The sequence below is a fragment of the Ostrinia nubilalis genome, chromosome 5 (genome assembly GCF_963855985.1).
Source record: "Ostrinia nubilalis chromosome 5, ilOstNubi1.1, whole genome shotgun sequence".
Lineage (NCBI taxonomy): Eukaryota > Metazoa > Arthropoda > Insecta > Lepidoptera > Crambidae > Ostrinia > Ostrinia nubilalis.
In genome coordinates, this window is record NC_087092.1 from 11,580,150 (window position 1) to 11,605,882 (window position 25,733).

The window sequence follows — 25,733 nt, forward strand, 5'->3', positions numbered from 1 at the left end:
GAATCAAGTCTAGCACAAATAAAGTGTCACTTTTCGACCAAGACACATAAAAGAAACAAAAGACTGCAGTTCTTTGCTATAAAGCTTCTTCCAGAGACACCAAGAAAAATGTTCGTCTTTTCAATTCGCATTCCACAATACGGCGGTGCAGTTTGTTGAGGAGTGCCGCGAGGGTCGCTGGAGGGCGCCGGGGATTCAAGGAACATGCCAGAGACCTCCCACTTAAGTACTCGTACCTTTAGTAGTGTATATTTTCAGGTTTCTTGTAGTAAGGTTAGTAAAAAGCATAGGATTGCAATCGGGTTCTCGGGTTCAATTAACAGATTGCTAAACATTAGATTAATGTTATTTAAAGAACTTGCATCTTTTAAACGCTTCTTTTTAGGAGAGCGTAAAGCTGATTTCTTCGCCTTTTCCGTCGCTTTTACGTGCATTTCAATTAGTACATTAATCACTATAACTATTCATAAAAAAAAATGTACCTAATGCTACTTACCTACTGCATCAAAAGACGCTTCGTTGAAGTTCACGTTATTTTTAAAAGTTTTGGAGCGTCTAATACAGACACAATTCCTGAACAAGCTGTTAAGTTTCTGTGCCAAGTTTTAAAACCGGGTGGGGGGGACTTTGTAACGCAGAGCTACCTACAATTTTATGTTGTTTTACCTTTCTATATTTAGAAGGAGCAAATATGTTTAGCGTCGGGACGAGGGTCACTAAAGGTCGGTGTGGAGAAAAAGCTGCAATAAAGGTCAAAATGGTCGACTGGAAAGTTTGTTACAGAAATATTCGCGAGGAATTTAAATGAAAATTCTTTGTAGCGTCTCATAAAAATGATATATATTGCTTGAAGCGTTTTGAAAGTAAACGTTATTACCAAATTACGTCATGTATATTGGAATATTGGATCACTTATTTTCGCATATATCAAGCATTTTCAATCATTATTACCACCAATCGTAAGAGCCTGGCCTACTATGGATTAAATAAAATAGCAAACAAAGATATAAATAGAACTGGTTCTACCAAGGAAAACTGTCTCTACTAGGTAATTTCCTTTGTTAGTATTGCACTATACAAAGATGACACTTCACCTACTGACATGATATCGCAGTGCAAACCACACAATCAATAAACTTCAATTAACAACGTACTCGTCATAGAACGTCCATCAGGTGTTCTATGTAACGATACTAGGACAATGCTCTATAATTGAACAGTAATGAAATGTTATCGGAACAAAGGTATGAAAAGGCCACTTTTCTTCGAATAGTGCTGGTTATAAATAAATCAGTTGCTGAATAATCTACTCACACACACTTGGAGGTGTTTTATTTATCAGGTAGCCCTTAGATACATTAATGGTACCCACCAACTTCTAGTGAAGAACACGGCTTGTTAAAACTGATAAGTAGCCATAGATTTAGATTATTCGCCTTAGATTTACATTAAAATATCCCGCAATCAACTACTATCTTACTAATATGTCTGGATGTCTGGAAGTTTGTTACTCTTTCACGCAAAAACTACTGAATGGATTTTGATGAAACTTTACAGTGTTATTGTTTATAACCCAGAATAACATTTATGACGATCTGTGACAAACTAAATTTCACACGAGTGAAGCCGCGGGCAAAAGCTAGCAGGTTATAAATGTTTTTGTACAAATCGCTACCTTATCGCTTTCATAACAACATCACGGTTTATTAAGATAATAGCTTCTAAGTTACATATTTTATAAATGACCTTGTTCGACAATAGAAAGGCTACAATTACTTATTTAGTAAACTCTTTACTAAAGTTCTTCGACATCGACGAAGGACGATATCGGCTGTACAATAATGTCTTCCACCCACACTCCATCGACTTTATTATTTATTTCACAAAGCCCAAGGTTCATTATTAGTCAGCAAAAACTCATATCTAGGAATTAATGGTGCTACGTTTCAACAATTCATCAAAGCCTTGATAATTCTGTGTTTTCCATTTATTATTGAGAGTGGAGTGGTAACGGTGCAATCTGTCATCCTGCTGTTCTCGTTCCCGAGGCGTTTGCTCGAGGATAATGTGGTTTATGTGGTGGGCATAAGGGGGGCAATCGTTTGTTTTGTAGCGAGGAAGCGAACAATTTGAGGTGGCCTCAAATAGTCACTGGGGAAGGATCTCCTACGCGGTCAGATCCGTCGGTGCTCTACAGGGATTCGCAATTTGTTTATGCAACGTATCAACTGGGTTACGGTGCGAGTGGATGCACTATTTACGAATAGCAAATCACATAACAGCTACAACAAATATAATAATGTCAAAGTTAATTAAATAAACGGTAAAACTAAAACTGGTTTTTGTGACACCGTCAATGGTCATTATTAATGTTTGGAAATACTATGTAACTTGTTTTAAATAAAGAAATAAAATAATTAATAGAAATGGCCGTCGACCTAACAAATAAAAGCGATAATTAGGTACAAGCAAGTTGTATTTAACTGTTCGCAAATGGTTTCATACATTATTTGGGCATCATTTATGATTTCACACTGAGACACAATAAAGTGTCTTTATTGAGCGTATTAAAAATGGAACAACAAAAATATTTTTTCTTTAATTGACACAAAACTACTTTCATCAAACTAAATCTTTGCAGACTACATCTATGGTTTCTATTGCAACATAATACCAGCCCAGAATGAAGGAAATATCATTATTTTGAACCAAAAAGCTTTTACTTAGCTAACATTATTTAACAGAACTGAATAGCGAGGCAATTTCCGCTCGCCCTGCGTGACACAAAAATGTCGCCCGTGTAAGTGACATTACTGCTCATTAACAGGAATGACACTGACACTGGATGATGCCACAGCATAAATAAAAACGCCTCTACAACGAAATAGCTATAAAAAATAATTAAATAGTATTAATGAAGTAAGATAAGGCATATAGGTACTCGTACCTGTTTACGTGGAACAAATTCCAATTAAAGTTCAAAAATAGGTATCAAAACACTTTTATCAACCACAACTTTGTTTGCTTGCTTGAAAACATAACATGCTTTGACTTTTGTTAACGACATTTAATCCTACCTATTATACCACATCTGCAATGCTCTTAACCTTCACTAGATCTTCAATCTGTACAAGAACTTATGTCAAGCGGCGATTCCCATTCTAAGAATATTTCTGTTTTTACAGTCCTTAATTCTCCCAAAACCACGTGCCTTCTAGCAATGAAGCCAATTTCAACTTACTTGGCTGTTCTATTTATTTATTTTTTGACACTTCCCAAACCATCGCGCCAAACCCTGCCCTAGGGAACAGTAAAAGAGGATGTGACAGGTCAGGATGAATAATTAAAACTAATTGACAGTTGGATTACGACTTGTCACCATTTTATTAGCTTTGGCAGGTAACAAAACTGCGTAACCGGGGAATCGGTGACAATTTGGAAGTTTTATAAAGATATTTGACAAAATGAAGTAACGTTAACGTTAGTTTTTGTTATTGAACGTTATTGGTGTTTTACTAATTTATCGTCTCTTTATTTTGAAAACCACATTTGTAAAATATTTCCTTTTTTTTCTTTCGCGGTTTCATCCACTCGTGTCTAATCAAAACAACAGTAGATATTAATTTATTTTTTATTTTAACCCAGTTATTTTAATTAAAAAAAAGATAATGTAAAATACTTTTTTTCTATTCAATTATTTCTTTACGGCCAGTTAAAGACTTAATTCAGCAAAATCACTGACTAAGCAATTAGTACTATTTCCCCGACTAACGTGAGGTGAAAAGCTGTAAATGGCTCTCAAAGCTAACGGACTCCTTCAAGCTCCACTCGATTCCCGCTCTAAGCTCTACCTTTACTTCAAAATACAACCTATGCCGTTGAGGTAAAGCTCAAAGTCAAGCATTTTAACCAAAAATGTTAAGAGATAATCCTTTTGACTTACTACGTTTGGTTTAATCTTTGAGGCATGTTTTACGGTGGATTAATTTTTAAGGAAGCCCTCTGAAGGTTTCGTTGTGAGGGAAAAGCTTCCGGGTGTTTATAAGAGTGTGAAATGCAAATAAGGTATATGACAGGATGACAGGGCAACTCACGTGAAAAGTTATTTATTGTGCCCATGGGCATTTCTCTGAGCGAGTACTTTTAAATTCAGACAATCGAAATACGCGTTCCACATTTGGACTGTATATTCAATAAATACATGGGTTGCTTTAGGCAGCTAAGAAGCTAGTATTTTTATACAAATGCAAAGTTGTATAAACCAATAATTAGATCTCATGAATATTAAAGCCTTAAACATTCAACTAACACAATCGAAGAAAATAATATTATTCGTCATAAGTTCTACTGGCATTGGAATTTAATTTGCTTAAGCTTAAATTCAAACCCAAGTTCCTAAAGAAAATCGGATATAGCGTTCAAATTACGCAAAAAACCTCATAAAAGATTCACCAGACAAACTTTGCGGAGCATCCCGGTGTTCTAGCTTATTTAAGCCGGCCCACTTTTACACAAAGCGAACTTACAAAAGCTCGCAATAAAGGATGAATAAGGCTGTAATACAATCTCGTTCGGGCGGCCTTGTAACGGAAACTACGGAGCTTACGCTACGGGGCGCGTAGCTACGAGGCCTACGAAAACCGTCAGGTGCTACGGTGCTACACCCTTTTATTACATTTTTCCCGCCCAAATTGGATTAGAGTGAATAATATGACCCATTTTTATTCAAAACCTGTCGTATATTGTATCATATAAGGCCAAAATAAACTCCTTTATTTTTGCACACGCTATGCCTGCCATTTAAGTCTACAAGAAATTAAAAAATAAACACCGTAATTAGTTCAGTCTAAGGTAGTAGTTAACCTACATTTGCTTTTTACGATGTTTCAAGGTAACCGTATGCAGTACAATCTGTCATGAGGAACTAAATTATTCTTTGGTAATGTTTATGCACTTATAAAAACTCTAGCGTGACTATGATACGCCGCATGATGCATAACGCCGTCAATTCAAACTCTTTGCACGTGTTATGCGGTAATAGCTTCGTAAACAAACAACAAGGAATCTTACAACTGTTATTTTAACTGCATACTTCCATAAATTGAGGGGCTCTGAAAAATTCCAATGATTTGGATTTTTATGAAGTTTTGACCCAAATGTTTCTAACAACTGCAAAATACAAGCAAATAAAGCAAGTCCGGGTTCGAAAATGGATTTATGTAAGGAAGTAGTCTAAATACAATGCTATTTAGGCATGTATTAACACAGCTCATACCTAAGTAAATGCTAGGTTCGGATGAAGGGTGCCATATCACAAAATTAGCTATTGTGCTCTCTATGGCCCGATTCGACCAAACTTTTATCCGAGAATAACTCCTGGTATAACTGACACATTGACTGTTTCATTATGGGAAATATGTCAAAACTGACGATTTATTCTAAGATAAATATTTACTCTTGTTTGGTCGAATCCACCCTAAGTGGTGCAAAAGTTATAGATCGTTATACGTCACGTCACGTATCTACTAGGGCTCCATTTAACTAGGACACCTACAAAGAAAAAATACTTGCAAGTTTAGCAATTAAGGTTTATCTTTATCCCCAGATTAATTTAATTAGTAGACGGTAAAGTTATCTGATGTATGATGCTCATGTATTTTTATAACAAAATTCAGATAGGCGTAAATCCTGCAATCTTTAATTAAGAGTGTGACGCAAGTGGGATATCGGGTTTACAGCAGCCTATTGGAAAAGTATGACTAAGTAGCCTTTGTTCGTTGCAGCGTTAAGCCAAGTGACACGTCAGCCAATATTGGTTTCTAGGTGACTTGCACTAGAGAACATAGTTGACATTCAACTTCTATTAGATTTACAGTATTGGAGATGCAGGAACAAAAACTACGAGCAGTTTGGTGTTATTTCAATGTCGGATTTCAAAACGACGACTCATTTAAAGAACGACAAGTAACAGTCTTCTGTGAGCAGCGGTATGTCCTGAAAATGCCATGAACTCGGTAGAGTTTAACTTTAATAGTAATTTTCCCTTACTTTCATATCATAGATGACTCCGATCCAAAATGTAAAGCATTCCCCGTGACCCCTGCTAACCTCGCTTACAATAGTCCTTGCTCCCCACGGTTTCATGGGATTAGTGCACTATCCTTCATAGTCGAACTTAGATGCTCTCCTATATCGCAAAAACAGTGAAAATCTTCTATACTAAATCCACTGGGAGCTATAAATCCCAACACATTACCGTATCCCGGAGAGGTCTCTACATTTTCTATGTACGTATCCCACGAGGCCTCTCCAGAAGAACGACCTTTAGTCGTGATTTCCCATAGGTATGTGTAAAATTCGTAATAAAACTGTTTAAATATTATTATTTACTTACAGGTAAAATGCTATTTGAAAACGCTTCAAGAATTCCGTTCAACTAAAACAATGTTTGTACGAAATGCATTTCTGATAATGCTTTATTAAAATTTAAACTAGACCAGTTGGAGTCGCTCCAAAAACATAGGTTCTACCAAATGCAGGCTACGTACGGATGCATTTCGACAGAATTGCATCTCACTGGCAGACGCGCTACAGGAATACAAATTCAGTAGAATGACAAACAAATAAAATATCAATAAACATTTGGCTGCTTACTATTGCAAAAGCGAGTAAGGCGCGTGCGACGTGAAAGTTTAATGCGAGTTGAATCTTTCTCTCTGTTTATTTGTTAACCGACTTCAAGAAAGGTGGCTCTATGTTCCACAAAATGTATTTTTATTTAAACAACCTACAACCTAAAAAACAATTGAAGTTTTTTTCCGTTGTCTGGTATCTTATAGTGCAAGTCTTGTTTAGATTAGGTTTAGTTTGCGCCGTCAAGAATATTATTTGTTATTTTATATTTTAAGGCCAACCTGCTGAATTAACTCTTTATTATTATCTAAAACTGCTTATTAAACATAGATGTTCAAGTTGGTCTGATTTTGATTGACGAGTACCTGATTTAGGTATTGTTTTATTTTAATGAGACGTGACTGCTTTAGTAACTACTCGTATTTGTTATAACTGTTTACATCTTCATCTTATCATTGTATGTTGAGATGAATCATTTGAAACGTAATTATTTGTACGCACTAGGCTTGTAAGTGTACCTTGGGCTAGTTAACAAAGACAGAAATCCTGACCTACATAAAATGGTATTTAAATAAAGTATAATGTACTAAAATGTTATATTTAGGTAGCATAATCGCTAAAGCCATCATAAACGATAACACCGGCTAAATGGAAGTACCATCTATCCCAAACGCCATATTATTTATGAAAAATGAAAATGAAAAATGAAAAAACATTTATTCAGTATCTTTTAAGTTAACATAATTGTTGCAAGTGGCTGGGGTCTCCTTTTAAGTATAATACCTGTGTTAGGAGGCCCCGCTCCTTCTTAAAGTTACAAAGATACATACCTAATTATGTTAAACAAGCCACAAAAACAAAAATTTATTTTGACATACCTATTTTTTCATTGTATGAATGGCCCAGTGTGGTTAACACTAACACCTCGCCTCCCACTCTAACTTCCTTATTATAACCCTATAAGCAATCTGTTTAGAAGCTATAAACGGAGTTTATGTAAGTCGGACAAGCTGTGGATGAAGTAGGTGAAAGTGATATTAGATAGCCTTTATATGGCTAGTGACCGAGACTTTATGGTTGAATACTTTGGGCGCAAATAGATCTTCGTGACCACGTGTTCATACGCAGTGGAGTGAATATAGGATACCTAGATTTATATGTATATAGGGAAAAGCAAAGGGCATAACCTATTCTAAAATAACCTTCAGATCACTAAAATTGCTAAAACTATATTGTTATAGAAATCATTGGGAGAGTTTTCCAGTAGGGGAATGTCTGCGCAGTTTCGGTTGAAAAGGAAAGAGCAATCATTCGTTGCATATTTTTTGAGATAAGCTAAAATCTATTAAATATCTTCAAAACTCTTTAGTTTTCTTAGCTCCTTCCACCATTTCCAGGTGAGTAAGGCTAAGAACTTCTCCGATGTTAACCAAATACACTCTTGTTTGTTAACAACTGTTATTGAGATTTATCTAAAATGTTCAAAACTTATTAAAGTTCAACAGAGTTCTAGAGTTCAAGGCGACCAATAAAACAAGGTCGAAGTAAGTAATTAATTGGATAATTAAGTCGTAACATATCGTGGGACGTATAAATAAGCTTTCAATTATTAATTAATATCGTCGATAACAATTAACGCTTTTTAATCTATCCACGGTGATTAAGCTGAAAACTACACGGTAGAAATTAAATTCACCTTTGACATGGCGGTTGGCGGTAAGTTAGAGTCGTAAATGGCAAAATGCCAAGAACTCCTAAAATCACGGAGCACTAACGAATTTTAAGAGGGCGACTTACTAAAGTAGGTGCAAAAGTAGCCGACTTTATGCAATTTTGATCTTTGGGTTCACTCCTTTCCACTATATTAAGGTGAATTTTCAGTTTTATGTGACTTTAAGGTTTCTTTTTAGTATCTAATGTAGAGATACGCAATCGTTCTTCCTTTGAATCAGACCTCAATCTTTCACTTACATGAGGTCATTGTCCCACTAACGTGAGATAAAGATAGCATAGGTAAATATTACAGCATCTTATCAAAAACTTTTAATAATTGTAGTACCTATAATTTTGAATAAAACAACTGCACGCTTTTCAGAGATTAATTGGTTTTGTGGGAGATGCTATGTACTTATTGACATAAATCTGATTAAGGTGTCTTTTATTACTGTCCCATTTCATGCTGTGAAAGTGATTAGCATGTATTTACTTCTACTAAATAAACTTTAAGGTGACGTAAATTATAGAGTCGCGTCACGTTCTAACTACCGGCTCTTTAAAGGAACTGTGAACTGACTAAATAATACGTAACTTTTCCGCAAATTTTCCAATTAACTTCAAACTAATTTAGTTACAAAACAATATTCACATTATCAACATTATAGATAAGCAAAGCAGGTCTCAGACAATAACTTGTTTATTAGGTAATTTTACACTAGTCTGCTTAATTGCATTTCAGGTTCTGTCTACTGATAGTGTGGCCTCACTCACACCGTCAAACATAGTATACTTTTATCATATACCTAAGTAAATATATTCAAGAACGCAACTTGCATAGCTTATTGACTTTACATCGCTAAATTAGTCAAGAAGTGCAATATGGCGGATTGATACGTCTGGCGGCCAGAATATTTAAATAATTGAAAGTGTGAACTGAATTATTGAATGATGTAATCTTCGCGTTTCTCTAGTTTTAGATATCCTTTTTATCTTACTTATTTGTCAATTAATGAAAATGTGTTTAAGATTTTTAGTCCCAGAACAGGAAAACATCGATATAAAAGTTTCACATTAAATCTGCAGAAACCCTTTATGCTTATGTATATTAAAAGTAGGTACTATTAATGTAGGTACTTATAGCTTATCAGAAGAGAAAATTCCTAATTATGGTGCCTTTGTTTCGCTCTTGCTAATTAATGAATGAATTTCGACTCCGCGTTGAATATCAAATAGAACAAGCTGTAGAAACCATCAACCGAATACGAGTATTAATATACACATATTGTTATACTTATGTGTTGTGTTAATTGCCATCTGATTACATATCTGTCTGATTGTAACTAAAACGGGTTGATGCGTGTAAACCAGCAGTATTCTACTGAAAACCGGTCTTGTTCTTGAGTGTTTTTGTTGTTTCAGGTGCACAATGTAATACATTTCTCAATAACATTGATGCTTTTGACTCTTCAGTAATTTTAATTAAAATTCTAAAGAATTTCAAGATCGTTGCAATTCCTGAAAACCGGTCAAACTAGTTCATTCGCAATGGGAACGTTCACAAAGCGAAAATAATAATGTAAGTAAGTAATAAAAATATTTCGCCATTCAGGAAAATGAGAATGCCCGTTTCAGTTTGAAAGGCGCATCGCAGGGCGTAGCTGAAACCGCTTACAAGGTACTTGACACAACAACTGAAATACCATACAATTAAAAAAGGCGCGAAGTCTAGCTTTCGGATCCTTTGTTAGGATGGTTTTAATAAATAGTTATCTCCTCCGGGATGCCAGGTCCGGCGTTCCCGAGCGTCGGGTAGATGTGAAACATGGCGAGCGGATGCTGCGCAGCCTCCGCCCGCGTACTACGCCCAGGACAAAGCGTCGCGCCCTACGCGCCCGCCCTCCGTTTCTCCGTATTCGCACATGATATCATTAATGAAACAAGCACTAATTTTGGTTTTAGATTGAGAATGCACTGTAAAAGGACGTACAATGGTGTGGTGGAGTGTCGTCCGACGTGTGGTGTCGGCGGCGCGTCGCGAGAAACTGCCGCCAGCTTCCGAATCCGAGTGGGGCGCGGGGCTGCGCGAGCCGGCTTCCATTAAGACCGGGCCCGAGCTCGGTCGCCGCCCCGGACGGGAAAGCTCCAGCCCTTTGATTTATCCCCAGAACGGTCGCGGTGGGAAAACACTCGAACCTTTACGTTACGCCGATACTGTTTTCGTGAATTAAACCGATGTTATAGGGTCGTTAGTCTTGCCGGGTTGGGTTTAGGTATTATGTTTTACGACCTAGATAAGGCGTCGCGACGTAGCGTAACGTAGTATTGTAGATATACTATAGTATTTATAGAGACGTTTATACCACAATTATACATACTTACTTACTAGTAAGGTCATGTAAAAGGATATGTACCAGAATCGAATGGGGAACATTATCGCTAATTAAATATAATACCTATGGAAATCGTATTCTATTGCTATTAATAGCGATTGCCTGTATTAACTTAAATTGAGTAAAAAAAGAAAAAACCTCCAAATAAAGTAAATCGCCTTTTCGCACCACGTAAATTTTTTAGTCTGCCAGGCAGAGAATGCCCATTGGCATTAAATCACAAATTACTCGTTAGTTACAAACTAAGACCTACGGGTGCAAAGTAGACCGGTGCTAATTTATAAATCTAGGCACTTATCGAAAGTCGTCAGTGAACTTTTACTAAGTATAGGTAGGTACCTATGACTAGACCCTAGGCCTCCCTAGGCAGATCTTTGAAGTAAACCTGCGTGAATGTTAACTATATTCTGTGCCCGTAAATAGCCCAAATTAAAAATGCCTTTATGACATGACATTTATAACTTCATCGGACAATTTTGACAAGTCTAATTTTATTTCGTACATTTTTTTACAGTTTTTGTTACATTTATTTTAAATGCGATGGATAAATACGAAGCAATCGCTTTCCTCTTCAATATTGCTAAAGAAATAAAAAGGTCGTTCGAAAGTCCCGTGATTCTGGTGACGTCGAAGGATTATGCTGATGGAATATACAGATCGTTGCTCGAAATCCGCACAGCCTTGCTACAGGACGCCGATTCCCGCCAAGTCGCCGAAATCATCAACAATTTCCACCTACAGTGGCTGCAAGCTGTGAAAGATATAGAGGACTTCAGAAAAAGAATAAAAGACACGCCCCGAGAAGTCATTCTCAATGCCTTAGAATACACGATAAGATCTATGAACAATAGATTTTCATATTTTAACAACTTCATTCAACAATTAAGAGCCACCATGCCGACGCAAGACCGACTGATCATGCAGGCTGATCTAGAAATAATGAACGACATGAAGGAAACCGTTATCTCCGTTCTGCATGATAAGAAGCATTGCTTCAAGATCCAAGTAGATAACTACGAATATGCCGTCAAATTAAACTACGAAGTGGACGAGCTTTTAAATTGGTTGGACAGAATAAACGACAGCCTAGCCATTCAGTTTTGCAAAGTTATTCATTTACACGTGCCACAACTACCGAGTGACCTCACGAAGACTCTGAAGCAAATCATAGACGAAGTGGCCGGTAGCTCGTTGCCTGAAGCCCCAGAAATAATAGAACGAATGGAAAGTAAAGGCAAATTGTTAAGCTCAATGGTTCGATTCAACGCCAGCCACGAGTTAGAAGTAAGCAAAGTAGTTGAGAAAATCAAAACGCTAGAAGACCGCATAAGCCGATTACAGGAAAAGAAATCGTCAGCAGTACTAGCGCTCCAACATAAGGTGATTTATTTGGAAGAACGACTACAGTCGTTAGAAAATTTAAAAATGTCACTCAACGCGCTTAAAATGGAACAAAGTAGAGTACTTGAGGAAGACGAAGTCTTGGATAGCACGGAACTCCACATTTTTAACCACAACCTTCCAGAAGAGGACCGTTGTAGGCTTGTGGAAAGATTGGTAAAACTTTGGGACAATGCTTTAAATAATGACGACCCAACTGGGAAGTCGATTATATCGATATTGAGTGCTGTAGACATGAAAGAAGTGTTTACTGATGATGTTGGCGAATTCACAGTCGATAAATACGGTAGGAAATTATACTCTCGCAGCGACGGGAACCTTTACCAGCTCAACGAGAGGAACGAGCTCGTAGAGGTAAATGATGACGAGAAACATGTGTATTTCTATGACGACTGTGGAAGATATTACGTTGATAGAAGAGGGCATCGCATTTACAAGGCACACGACGATGCGAGTGAATACGAATTAGGTCATATGGGACAGTTACTGAAACTAAGAGAAATAAGAGATGGTATTGAATACAGGTATGATCACCGCGGACGATACTTTATCGATGAGAATGGTCGTCGAATTTATACAGACCCGGACACAGGTGAAAAGTACGAACTGGACGGTTTTGGGAATCTGGTGCGAGTGCATAGTAGAGAATGCCTTTACGTGCGTTGTCCTCCAGAGCCAATGTACGTGAAAGAGTGTAAATATTTGCAAGAGACGGTCGGAGACGCGCTGAAAACATGTTTGTCGAATGTAATTTTGCATCAGCCGGCAGACCCTATAGAGTTTTTGGCGAGTAACCTGGAGAAGTATAGGAAGAATGTTCAAGACCGACAGAAGAGACGTGAAGAAGAGATAGAAATGAAAGCAGAAAGACAGTTCTATGAAACTGCAAGCGTCCCTCTTCAGTCGTACGTAAGCGAAGCAGAGGGAATCTCTGGGTCTTTTTCAGATTCCAATCTAGCTACTTATGAAACTATGATACCTGAATAATGAAATTGATATTAATATTTAGTTTTTTCTACTTTTAAATATTTGAGATGAAATAAATATTCAATATTTCTTTCATGTCATGTGGCTTTTAACGGTAAAACTTTCGACAATAGACATGGCAAAGCAATATACGCGAAAACAGTGACATAATACTAAAGAAACACATTATCATTATTTCTTCTATGAACAATAAAGAAAAATGTTAGCCTGATAAATATTAGCACAGGTAAAGTGACGAAACAAGATGAATTATGATTAAAATATATTTATTAGTAAAACTAACAATATTAATTACATATAAATTATTCCAACTAAGTATTTCATCTTTTCTTTTGTACATTCCCTTGTTTCGCTGGTTTATTTGTATTCAATTTACCAATTTGTTTCTTTCCTTTCTTTAATTTATTCTTCAGTTTCTTTGCCACTTCAACTTGTACTTTTTCTGGAACTTCAGTTTTGTTGTTTATTTTTTTTATTTCTGGTTTGTTTGAGTCTTGCTGTTTTTTATTTTTGTTTTTATTTTTCCTATTCTTCTTCTTTTTGCTAGGACTTTGACTAGTATTAAGTTTTTCCTCAGTTTTTTCAGAAACAACAGTTTTTTGAACTACTTTTTGTTCAGTTTTCTCTGGCCCATTTGCCTTTTTGTCTGTATTTTTATTGCCTTTACCTTTCTTGCCAGGATTTATTGGTTTATTTTGATTTTCATTGTGTTTAACGTGTTGGGGTTTACCTGTATTATTATCACTTTTCGTTTCATTGGTCTCGCCTTGGTCATTTGAAGCTTTGCCTACATTTTTGTTCTTGTTTTTCTTATTTTTATTTGTTTTCATGTTGTTACTTGGTGTTGCCACTGGATTTGTCCCACTAAAACAGAACAATAAAAATTTAGCATTACAATTTAATACATTTTGTTCTTTAAATGATATAAACAGTAAAGTAGCAATCTATAGAATGAAAACACATTGCCATTTTAGATTTGAATAACAGTTAGACATAATTAAAGATATTTCACTTTTTGCTAAGATCTGATTTATCACTTAGGGCAGGAGCTTTGTAAAAACAAGTACAATAATAATTACCACTAAAAAAAATAACAGGAAATTAATAGCCAGCTTATAAGTGCTAGATCATTTTATGTTATTACTAGCTTTCCGCCCGCGGCTTCGCCCGCGTGGAATTTTGTCTGTCACAGAAAAACAATATCGCGTGCGTATTTGCTCACCGTTTAGACCTACCCTGGACTACGACAAACATTTTAAAACCAAAATCAGCTCAATCGGCCCAGCCGTTCTCGAGTTTTAATCAGACTAACGAACATCAATTCATTTTTATTTATACAGGATGTTAGGTAAATGGGTATATGAGCCGACACTAGCCCATGTTAACATGGTCATATAAATGGTATGGTGGAGTCAGAAATTTGATATCATCATTTTATTTTTTTAAATTTTCATACAAAATAAATTTTATAAATTCCGATTTGTATGAAAATGTAAATAGTTAAAATGAAGATATAAATTTTCTGACTTCACCATACCATTTATATGACCATGTTAACATAGGCTAGTGTCGGCTCATATACCCATTTACCTAACACCCTGTATAGATAGATAACTAAATACAGCCTAAACACAAAACATACAATAATTTAATACTCTATTAAGTACATAATTTTAAATTTAAGAGTAATGGCCTCAGACATTGTGGTATGGAATGCGTATGATATGAGATATAGCCACATATTTACATCTTAATTAATTTATTTTATGTAACACACCTTTTTTCTCCAACATTTTTGTTTTTCTTCTTGGGTGGTTCATTTCCTTTTGATACAGCAGCTCGTTTTACAGGCCCTTTATTTTTGTGGTTTGGTTGAGTTTGCTCTTCTGATTGGCTGTCGTCTGTCACTTGTGTGTCATTTTCTTCAGTACGTTCACCTTCTTTATTTTCCACTTCTTCGTCTTCCTCATCTTTCACTGGTTCAGGCTGTAAAATAATAAGAACACATTAAGAGGAAATTTTAATATTTAAATGTATGCTAAATGTAATAAAGAAAATACACTTACAATAACATTTGAGAACTTCTTGAGTTTTGCAACAAAAAAGCCATCCATATTATGAGTGTGTGGATAGAATCGTCTAGTCAGTTTTAGCGATGGATGGAATCTGTGATGTCTGTATTTAACAAATCCTTCCGTGCCAAAGTCAAGTCCAGTTGGAACCAATTTTACGTTTCTCCTCTTCAGTGCGTAATTAACCACCCATTCATTTTCTTCTGGCAATATTGAACAAGTAGAATAGACAATATAGCCCCCTGAGCTGGATTTAGCATTACAGCAGTCTATGGCAGCCAAAAGAAGCTGTCTTTGTAGGTTGAAACACCTTTGAATGTCTTTTTGATCTTTTGTCGTCTTAACACTCGGATCTTTCGCAATAACTCCAGTGCCAGTGCAAGGAGCATCCAACAAGACCCTGTCAAATCCTTTTATAACATTAGGGAATTCCCTCCCATCGTAATTGCAAATAATAGCATTAACAACACCGAGTCTGTGGAAATTACCAACCACAGCTTTTGTTCTTTCTTTATTAGCATCATTAGCAAACAATGCTCCAGTATTTTTCATGATAGCAGCAATATGAGAAGCCTTTCCTCCTGGGGCAGCACACATATCCAAAATCCTTTCATTCTCCTGAGGAGCCAATGCCATGACTGGCAGAAAACTAGATGCTCCTTGCAAAATATAATGGCCAGCCAAATATTCTGGTGTGGCACCAATTGGTACTGTGGAACTGTAAACAACCAGGCCCACTTTACTCCATTTACCTACAGGGTCCAAATTAACTCCCCTGTTAATGAGAGCTTGAGCTAAATCTCTTCTTCTGGTTTTTAGACTGTTTGTTCTTATTGTCACTGGCCTTGCAATCTCACTGGCTTCCAAAAACTCAACCAATTCTTGCACAGGGAATATCTGCATGAGCACCTCCATTAAAAACTCATTGTAGCTGTAGTACATACACAAGTCTTTGAGAAGAAGCTCAGTGTACTCACATCTTGATCGTCCCTCTTCCTTAAGTCTACCAAAATCGCCTAAGACGGTGACAACATCCTTGATTCTTTGATGGACATCTTGTAAGCTAGTCGGGTTCAACAATTCCTCTTCTGAAGGGAATGCAAATACATCTTGCTTTGCAATATTCAGCTGCATTTCTTCATCAGCAAGTTGCTTATCCAACTTTTGTCTTTTCTTAAGTTTAATATTAGCTTTTTCTATAGGCAGCATGTCTTCGTCGTCATCATCATCATCCTCATCACTTTTCTCTTCGTCAGAATCAGAGTTGTAAGCTAATTTGTTTGAAGAAGAAACTTCTTCATCGCCTGATGATGCATCTCCATTTTCTTGATCAGAATCATTAAATAGATCATCTAGAGTTCCAACCTGAAATCATAAAAATAAATTATTTAAAAAAATGTAGTCAGAAAAGTGAAAATAAACTTGCAGCTTATAGTTTTCCATAGAGTATCAAACAAAAAATGGTAATATTTCAACAAGATTCTTTTTTTATTTATTTATTTATATTAGGGAAACAAACGATTTTGATATACAGACAAATAACCCAAAAAAAAAAAATAGGACTGAAATCAGCAAAGTTTCCACAGTTAAAATGAATACAGAGAATTTCATGAAGACCTCTAAAATTATGCCTAAACTTCAATTGTTCCCACTGTACCTTATATTTCTCAGACTGAGCCTTTGCATCTCCGTCGCTGTCGCTCTCCTCTTCAACGTCCGAACCTCCATCATGGCCGCTGTCACTGTCTGAATCCTCTGCTTGCTTGCCCTTGCCTTTCTGTTTTGGCTTCAACCATTCCTTGTTATCATCAGTGAAACCTGCAATAAATTCAATGTGTGAATAAACATTTTTTCAGAACACATTTATAGTCTGGAAATTCTATACAATATTTACTAATTTGTTTATTTTAATAATAATAATAATAAAAATTGTTTATTTTATCAGACACTCATTATAGTACATTAAAACATTTTGGAAGATAACAATTGTTGTTCTGAGTGTGCGATCTGGAGCCTAAACTAGGGTCACCCTGTATTTCAGGCCTCCAGGTCCCACACCCCAATACATAAATACAAGAAGACAACATGGCATGGGTCCACAGATTGCAAAAAAACTGCACCAAAAAAATGCCAGATATAGATTGTTCATAAAATTAAGGACACATTACAACATACTGTGCTAACACATAGACTGAACTCCTGATCAATCATATTTATATTGTATTCACCAGTAAATAATTTATTATTATCATAATTTTTAAACTTACCTTGTACTTCTTCATGTTCTTCCTCTGAGCTGTCTTCTGCGTCACTGAGAGTGACTTCTTTTTGTTTGGCAACATTCTTTTTGGCCTCTTTCAATGTCTTCCTCTTTTCTGCTATCTCTGCCCTCTTCTTTACTCTCCTGGCCGCACGCTGCTTCTGCCTGTGACTTAGTTTTTTGGGCTCATCCTCATCTTCCACTGAAAATAATTGTGAAGGTTATGTCTAATCAATAATAATCTTTAGGTAAGTCAGTTAATGTGAAAAAATAAAAATAACAAGAATGACACACTCTTCAAAGCAGAAATTTAACCTAATTGTTCTAAAGTAGGAAATTTGCACTCGCCGCTTTCAATCAGCTTAAATCATAGCCTTTTCATTCAAATGATACCTCTACAGCCTGAGTAGATTGATGATGCTTGAAATAGATTGCTTAAAGACAGATTGCAATCAGCGAGAAAATTAGATACTCGTAAAACATCCAAAAACCTCACAAGAAATACATTTTTATGTAAAACACGTGTTACTTACGCAGACTCTTTTTGAACACCGGGTCCGGCTGTTTTTTGGCTTTTCTGCCCGGGCCTTTTTTCACTTTTTTGGTTTCATCAAACTTTGCCTTTCTTCCCATTTTAATTTATTATTTTCAGAAATTAACGCTTTACGACGCCGCAACACGTGTTTTTCAAGACGACGTGTGTGTGACAGTTATGACAGGTGTCAGGTGAGAGAGGGGGGAACACAGAATAACCATGAAGCTACAGATAAAAATGGAGGCCACACTCCGAATATGCTCCGAATACTTACTTGAAGCACAAACTAAGTATCACTATCTCGTTCTCTGTGGGCAGACTCGCTCTTTCTAAATAAACAAAAATATAAAATTGCTCAAATTCAATGAAACCAATGTAAAATCTTTATTTCTTGACATAGGTATCATTAAAAATGATAAGTGTAATTACTGGTAAAACGTTTTAGGAAGAAATTACTGTAAAAAATGTGAAAAATGTTTACAATGATCCAATGTCGGAAATCACGAAATAAACACTTACGCGTGGAATCTTATGTCACTTCCAGGACACCACGTACTACCGCAACCACGCACTACAAAATTTTGCACCAATTCTTGTGATAAAACAATGATTATTTCCTGTAAACAATCTCAAACGAAATTAACTGCTTAATAAACAAAATAGTGAACAACCGCCATGATGGGCCGGATTGGGCCGATGTTGCCACATGGTACCGATTACCCCGGAATTGGGATTGTAATTCCCTGATTCGCCAACACATTAAGCCTAAATGGCCGACAATTTTGTGATTTTTTATTTAACTAGGAAATCTTAGTTTCAAATATTAATTATTTATTTGTTTAACTTCTGATTTGGTTAGTGAATTGGCTATTTCGAAGAATTTACAAGGAGATTTAAATCAGAAGATAGCAATACTACAGTTCACACTAAAAAGAGAGGTAGGGCCGCAGAGAGCGAGATAGATATGTAGGTATTTGACTCAAGTTTTTGTTCCAACTCAGAGCCCCGATTACGGTAATTTTTAACGTCAACAATCCAGACACGCTTCTCGATTCTGCGATACGATTGGTCGTTCAACAGCGTACGTCAGCTGTTTTGACCAATCGTATCGCAGAATCAGAAACGCGTCTGGATTGTAGACGTTAAAAGTTACCGTAATCGGGGCTCTGCCCTCCATTTTTATCTTTAGCTTCATGGGAATAACACACTGAGGCCTCAGCCTCGAACTTAGCGGGCAGCGGGGCGGCGGCGGCGGCGGCGCGGGAGCGGCAGGATCTTATGCGTAAAATCAAATAGACCGGTTCTCGAAAACAGCGGCGCGGCAGCGGGGCGGCAGCGGGCAACGAGCGGGCAGCGGCGAGGGAGTGGGCAACGAGCGGGCAGAGCGCACTCCTTCTTTTGCCCACAATAAATCGAGCGTTAGGAATAAATTTGAATCGAAATAAAATCCTTCAGGTTCAGAATGTCCAATTCCCAAAATGTCCAACGGTTTCAAAATGTCCAATTCCCGGAATGTCCAATTCTCAAAATGTCCAATTCCCGAAATGCCCAATTCCCGAAACGTCCAGTTCCCAAAACGTCCAATTCCCAAAATGTCCAATTCCCAAAATGTCCAATCTACTATTATGATGGGTTTGTTACATAAGTCCTCATAGCCTTTCTTAAAAATATTTAATAAATAACCATACTTAAATTTAAATAATCATTTATTTATTTACAAATCATTCTTTCCTTTTTAGGTTAATAGAAAAAAATATAAATAACTATACATACTTGTACGAGTATAAAGTGCAGTAGCTACAAATTTTTTCTACGTAATTTTTGCAAATAATACAAATTTTCTATGTTTATATGCCGATTTTGCAAAAACTAAACGCATTCGTACAGAAATATATTAATTACTAATTTTTAAGAAAGGCTATGAGGACTTATTTAACAAATCCATCATAATAGTAGATTGGACATTTTGGGAATTGGACGTTTCGGGAACTGGACATTTCAGGAATTGGACATTTCGGGAATTGGACATTTCGGGAATTGGACATTTTGGGAATTGGACATTCTGGGAATTGGACATTTTGAAACCGTTGGACATTTTGGGAATTGGACATTCTGAACCTGAAGGAATAAAATTGTCGCCGTTGTTCAGACATTTCGTTTGCGAATAAAAACAAATATCTCGACAACACAACCCCGAACACAACACTTCGCCGCTAAAGCGCCGCGCGAGCTGCCCGCTTGTTTCGAGAACGGGTCTGCGTTGCCCGCCCCGCTCCAGCGCCGCCGCCGCTCCCGCCCCGCTGCCCGCTAAGTTCGAGGCTGAGGCCTGACAGGCGTCATTATGGAACGGACAAAGAGATTATAAAAAGGATTGAGCATACAAAAGATCATAAAGTAGAGTTGCAACAATGAGTGATTTTATGTTTTATTTTTGCGAGATGTGTAAAACTTAAATAGTCAAAACGGTTTTATGATGGTTAGTTTGACATTTATGTTTATAACGTGTTACGTGCGTGATAGCTTTACCATTTTTGTTGCAGAATAGCAATCAATTTTCAGATACATCTTTATTTATAATATCTCTGATTTCGACCAATGAGTGACAGCCAGCAGCTGGAGGTGACACTGACACTGACAATCAAAAACCAGCAGATGATCGTGAAATTTTGCACAAATTCGCGAAACGATACTGTGAAAATGTGAATTGGACAATTCCCTGCCTGTAATTTATTTTGCAAAACTGAAAATGTGTGCAACCATTTCCATGTGAATTGTATCCACAAGCAAAGTCAAAAAAAGATTTGATGAGTCAATATGGCTTTATCGAAAAGTCGCTTCATTGTGCCAAGATTTTTGTTTCCAAAACGTGCATTATTTAGGTAAATATACCATGATGATAAACACAAACCCTTTATTTCTTAAGCATTGAACAGTATTAATTAAGTAAGTTTTGTTATAATAATTTTTATCAAAGATAATGCGTAAAAAAATGTCTTCCTGTAGTTTTCAGGGTCATTACGTAAATAGAATCGAAGATATCCAGGGTCAGTGTCACAATCCAAACTTTCAGAAACGTACTTTCATTAACTTCCCACCACAGAATAGGACCAGACAATATAGTGGGAGGCAGCTGGTTGGGTAAGTAGATCCTTTAGCAGTTATAATTAAAGCCAATGTGTTTGCTATTCAATGTAGAAATAAGACCTCCACTCCCATAATTATGGTGGTGGGCCTCAACCCTTAAATAATATACTTAGTTATACCCAAATCTTTCTAATGAACTGATATAAAAATCATGAATAAAACTTGCCATTTATTGTTTTACCTACATTTGTTTACTTACTCATTAACTTATCTATATTCATCAAATAATTGAAGAAATTAATACAGAACATAGGTACTTCATTAATGTGTAGACTGTGGATAATGAAACTTGACTCTAAGTCATTAACATAATTGTTCATTCCAGTTCATTAGGGATGATCAGGTACATGAAATATTAATGAAAGCTTAATAGACAGAATGTATTATAGCTGGTACTATTTTTTAATAGCAGTTGGATGACTACTATTCTTAACTCCTGTGAGTTTTATTTAGACTAAAAATATTTTCAATTGTTTCAGGCATACAATGGAACAAATGTTTGAAGTTGTCTCTGATGTAGAAAATTATTATCAGTTTGTACCCTGGTGTAAGAAATCTGTGGTGCTATTGAAAACCCCTGCCCGCCTAAAAGCAGACCTAATAGTTGGATTTCCACCTATAAATGAAAGTTACACATCTAATGTTACATTAATGAAGCCACATTTAGTCAAAGCAGAGTGTACAGATGGGAAACTTTTTCACCATATGCTAACACTATGGAGATTCAGCCCAGGATTGAAGAGGGAACAGCAGTCATGTGTTGTTGACTTTCAGATAACATTTGAATTTAAATCTGCATTCCACTCACATCTTTCGAACTTGTTCTTCGATCAAGTAGCCAGCCAAATGGAGAGTGCTTTCATTAGGGAAGTTGGCCGAAGGTATGGACCAGCTACAATGCAGCCAAGAAATCTACTCCAAAGCAACAATCATGCAATCAAGAGTTGACATGAACCTTAAAGTAGACCAAATTTAGCACCATTGGATATTGTTACTTAACGTAACAAAAAAGTATTTTTTGTGATAACTTGATGACATTGTAAATAATAATTTATTGGAAAAATAGCATATTTTATCCTGAAGTTGTTTAATACATAAAATAGATTACACAAACTGTGAAAAATTGTTTTATTTACATTTGACCACATTGAGATATTGTAACAGGTATCTTAGGTTTGTTATTTGGTCCCGTTGGTACATTTTCTATCTTTCTCATTACAAGTAGTCCATCTATCACTCTTCCAAAAACAACATGTTTATTGTCTAAAAAGTTACACTTTGCACAGGTTATGAAGAACTGACATCCGTTTGTATCTTTTCCACTGTTGGCCATAGAAAGTAAGCCAGGTGAATCATGTTTGAGGACAAAGTTTTCATCTGCAAAAGTACTCCCTCCGTAGATACTCATAACTCCTGTACCATCACCCTAAAAATTTAATTGCAATTATAACAATAATATTGTATTCAACTCATTTTGGTTGTAAGGCTCTAACAAAGTTTTATCAAACTTACATTCACAAAATCACCCCCTTGGATCATAAAATCTTTAATAACTCTGTGGAATGTAGCTCCCTTATAACCTAGGGGGACACCATCCCTCCTGTATTCTCCAGTGCAAAATTCTCTAAAGTTTTCACTCGTTTTTGGCACTACATCAGCAAACAATTCGAAGATCATGCGTCCTATTTCCTGAAAACAAGAAAAACATTAATTACATTTTACATTTTTAAATTTTAGTAAAATTTATAAGTATAGTATTAAACTCACTGTCGTCCCCACTGTGATATCAAAAAACACCACAGGGTTATTAGGATTCCGTAGTTGAGATTGAATTTGATTCCAAGTAGGCATTGTTTAAGGTTATGTTTTCTTTCTAAATGGATAAGTTAATTGTATCAAAATTACTGATAAAAAAGTATAATTACTTAGCTATATCTACGTTACTTGAATTAATTACATTACTTCACACAGAATGTGCGTTAATATTAGACAAAATATTAGATAGATTCCTTTTATTTTGTTTTTTGTGCTTACTTTGCCGACCGATCGTGCATCTGCATCTGACATTAGTGACATTATAGTTTTTTTGTACTTAATCTGTGGTTAGTTCTGATTGTTTGATTTAAAACTATTGCCAACTAAGTTTCATTGAAGAGGGCTTGCTATTGGTTTTTGATAACGCCTAATGAAGCTTGATGAACGACATTGGTCAATATTGTTCAGTTGTTTTTTTCATAGAGAAGGGCAAAACTCCATACCAAAGACAATGTAAAATATAGATAAGATACAGGCACCCATGACCGAATAAAGCATGGAAACAAATTGCACTTTTTGATCGAATCATAGAATAGATAGAATCGAAAATCGAATCCGTCAAAACTCCATACAAAAAAGGCCTTTCGAGCACTCTTCGACTGGTTTGGGATTATAATGTGCACTTTGTGCACCCACAGGCAGTTTTTAAGCCGGGTTTTCAACGCGTGTCTTGCCTTACACAATCAACAAAAACGTGATTGTTATACAATACTTTTTGTAGACAATTTTGTTAAATGTTGCATTTGTTGATTGTGTAGGGCAAATCACGCGTTGGAGATCCAGCTTTAAACCAACAAGCTTAATGGTTTAATGTAAGTATATTGCTAAGTGTACATTCAATCACAAACCAGTCGAAAAATGCTCGAAAGAACTTTTTTGTGTGCAACTTTGAACTTGTCTAGGGAGGCAGGTCCATACGTTTACAAGTTATTGGTTTATTCCGGTTTTTTTCATGGGATTCCGAATCACACACATCCCTAATAACTGTCAATCTCAAGTGTCAAAAACACAGATTTATGGTTTTGAAAATACAGTAGAACCTTGATAATTTAAACCTCGATAACGTAATAACCTCTATAAATTCATAAAATGTCCTGTTCCCTTCCCCTCAGAGTCCAAAACCTCTTTTACTTAAAAAACGAACCCTCTATAACTTAAACGAATAATTTGGGCTTTGCACCTCAGTACCTCAAAGTTGTACTGACGACGACCTTTGTAAGTTCAATCATCTGTCAATGAGACGAATGTGCAATCAAAGAAGGTTTCCTGTAGACCATTGTTATTGTCCATTGCTTACACGTGTTTACCAAATGGCTTCAAATGTAATAGTCCAGTCAAATTAGACATGAACCCTGCAATAATTCGCATACAGCTGAAAATTGGTACGAATGTTCGGAGCACCGTTATGAATTTGTTGAAATAGTTAATCGCAAAGATCATACTACTAGCGCCATCTATTATGTGCTCATGCAATGTAATACTTATTAAAAAATAAATCTGTCACTTTTCTCTTGTCACCGCAAATGTTGTTTCATTCTATTTTTCCTAAATCCAAATTAACTGATATTAGGGCAGTAATATTATAAATAATAGGAACATTCAACAGGTTATGGGCCATTATTGTTCCTCAGATAATAAAATTAGTGTCTTACCGAAACAGTTCCGTGATTCAATTGGATAAAGTTTACCGAACGTCAACAGTGCAACCGCGCCGCGTAGGATTTCTACTTTTTCAGCTTTTTCAGCACAATCTAAAATCATGGCCTCACAAATTTCTATTGGAACTATCGAAAAGCTGGTGGGCCGAGAAAATTACCCTACGTGGAAATTTGCAATAAAAAACTACTTGGAACATGAGGACCTATGGGAAACAATAGAACCGGGTGCCGACTATAAATATGACAGTAAGAAGGATGTAAGAGCCAGGTCCAAAATAATCCTTTTGATAGACCCTATCAACTATGTCCATGTGCAGGAGGCAACTACAGCAAAACAGGTATGGTCAAAATTAGAGAAAGTGTTTGATGACTCCGGGCTAAGTAGGAAAGTGGGTTTGTTGCGAGATTTAATATCAACAAATTTGGAGAACAGCTCTGGTATTGAGGATTACATAAATAAAATCATGTCAACTGCTCATAAGCTCAGAAATATAAATTTTGTAGTAGGAGACGAGTGGCTCGGTACATTGCTACTCGCTGGCCTCCCCGATGTCTACAAACCGATGATCATGGCTATTGAGAGTTCAGGTGTGTCAATTACTGCTGATTTCGTAAAGACAAAGCTGTTACAGGATGTAAAAGTATCAGATTCTCCAGCCTACTATATTAAGTCAAATAAATCACAAAATATGTCAAAGTCCCATAAAGATTCACCAGATAACTACCAAAAGAGAGGCCCACGTTGTTACAATTGTAATAAATATGGTCATATTAGTAAAAACTGCTACTTTCAAAAGAAGAAGAATCAGACAAATAATTCAAAAAACATATATTATGCGGCTTTTTCTGTTGCAGAGTCCTTGGATAAAACTAGATGGTACATCGACTCGGGAGCATCGCAGCATATGTGTAGAGAGAGAAAATGGATGTATGATGTGTCCCCTACAACAGTAAGCAGTATAAAGGTAGCAGATAATAAAACCGTGGCAGTAGAAGGGTGTGGTAGTGTGAATTTGCAGATAAGGGACTCCAAAGGCAGACCTCAAACAATTCAAGTAAGAAATGTGCTGTATGTACCTTCCTTGACAACCAATCTTCTCTCTGTAAGTCAGATGACAAAAA

General features: G+C 36.3%; 4 protein-coding genes across 6 annotated transcripts in view; 1 reads left to right on the forward strand and 3 right to left on the reverse strand.

Annotated features, from left to right (window-relative positions):
• LOC135071926 (plasma membrane ascorbate-dependent reductase CYBRD1) overlaps positions 1–10,419 on the reverse strand; it is a 104,715-nt gene extending 94,296 nt beyond the window's left edge. For both annotated transcript variants that reach the window (XM_063965808.1, XM_063965807.1), the window contains exon 1: positions 10,337–10,419. The gene's annotated coding sequence lies outside the window, so the exon portion shown is untranslated. The remainder of the gene's footprint in view (positions 1–10,336) is intronic.
• LOC135071927 (coenzyme Q-binding protein COQ10 homolog A, mitochondrial) overlaps positions 1–22,261 on the forward strand; it is a 123,749-nt gene extending 101,488 nt beyond the window's left edge. The window contains exons 2-4 of the mRNA XM_063965812.1: positions 20,644–20,873; positions 20,998–21,132; positions 21,618–22,261. Coding sequence (XP_063821882.1) covers positions 20,809–20,873; positions 20,998–21,132; positions 21,618–22,086 — 669 coding nt within the window. The 5' untranslated portion in view covers positions 20,644–20,808 and the 3' untranslated portion in view covers positions 22,087–22,261. The remainder of the gene's footprint in view (positions 1–20,643; positions 20,874–20,997; positions 21,133–21,617) is intronic.
• On the reverse strand, positions 13,377–18,173 carry LOC135071924 (uncharacterized). The gene is made up of 6 exons (XM_063965805.1): positions 17,993–18,173; positions 17,467–17,661; positions 16,857–17,017; positions 15,194–16,564; positions 14,905–15,113; positions 13,377–13,991 (listed from the first exon to the last, which is right to left on the reverse strand). Exons 1-6 carry the CDS (start codon positions 18,090–18,092, stop codon positions 13,448–13,450), a joined length of 2,580 nt encoding a protein of 859 aa, XP_063821875.1. The 5' UTR covers positions 18,093–18,173; the 3' UTR covers positions 13,377–13,447.
• Positions 22,250–23,197, reverse strand: LOC135071928 (peptidyl-prolyl cis-trans isomerase H). 2 transcript variants are annotated; one of them, XM_063965814.1, is made up of 3 exons: positions 23,173–23,197; positions 22,651–22,827; positions 22,250–22,564 (listed from the first exon to the last, which is right to left on the reverse strand). In XM_063965814.1, the coding sequence occupies exons 2-3, from the start codon at positions 22,813–22,815 to the stop codon at positions 22,271–22,273; spliced, it is 459 nt and encodes a 152-aa protein (XP_063821884.1). In that variant the 5' UTR covers positions 22,816–22,827; positions 23,173–23,197; the 3' UTR covers positions 22,250–22,270. The 2 variants fall into 2 exon arrangements, with proteins under 2 accessions (XP_063821884.1, XP_063821883.1); XM_063965813.1 differs by lacking the exon at positions 23,173–23,197 and adding an exon at positions 22,906–23,057.
• Positions 23,198–25,733: the final 2,536 nt, after the last annotated feature.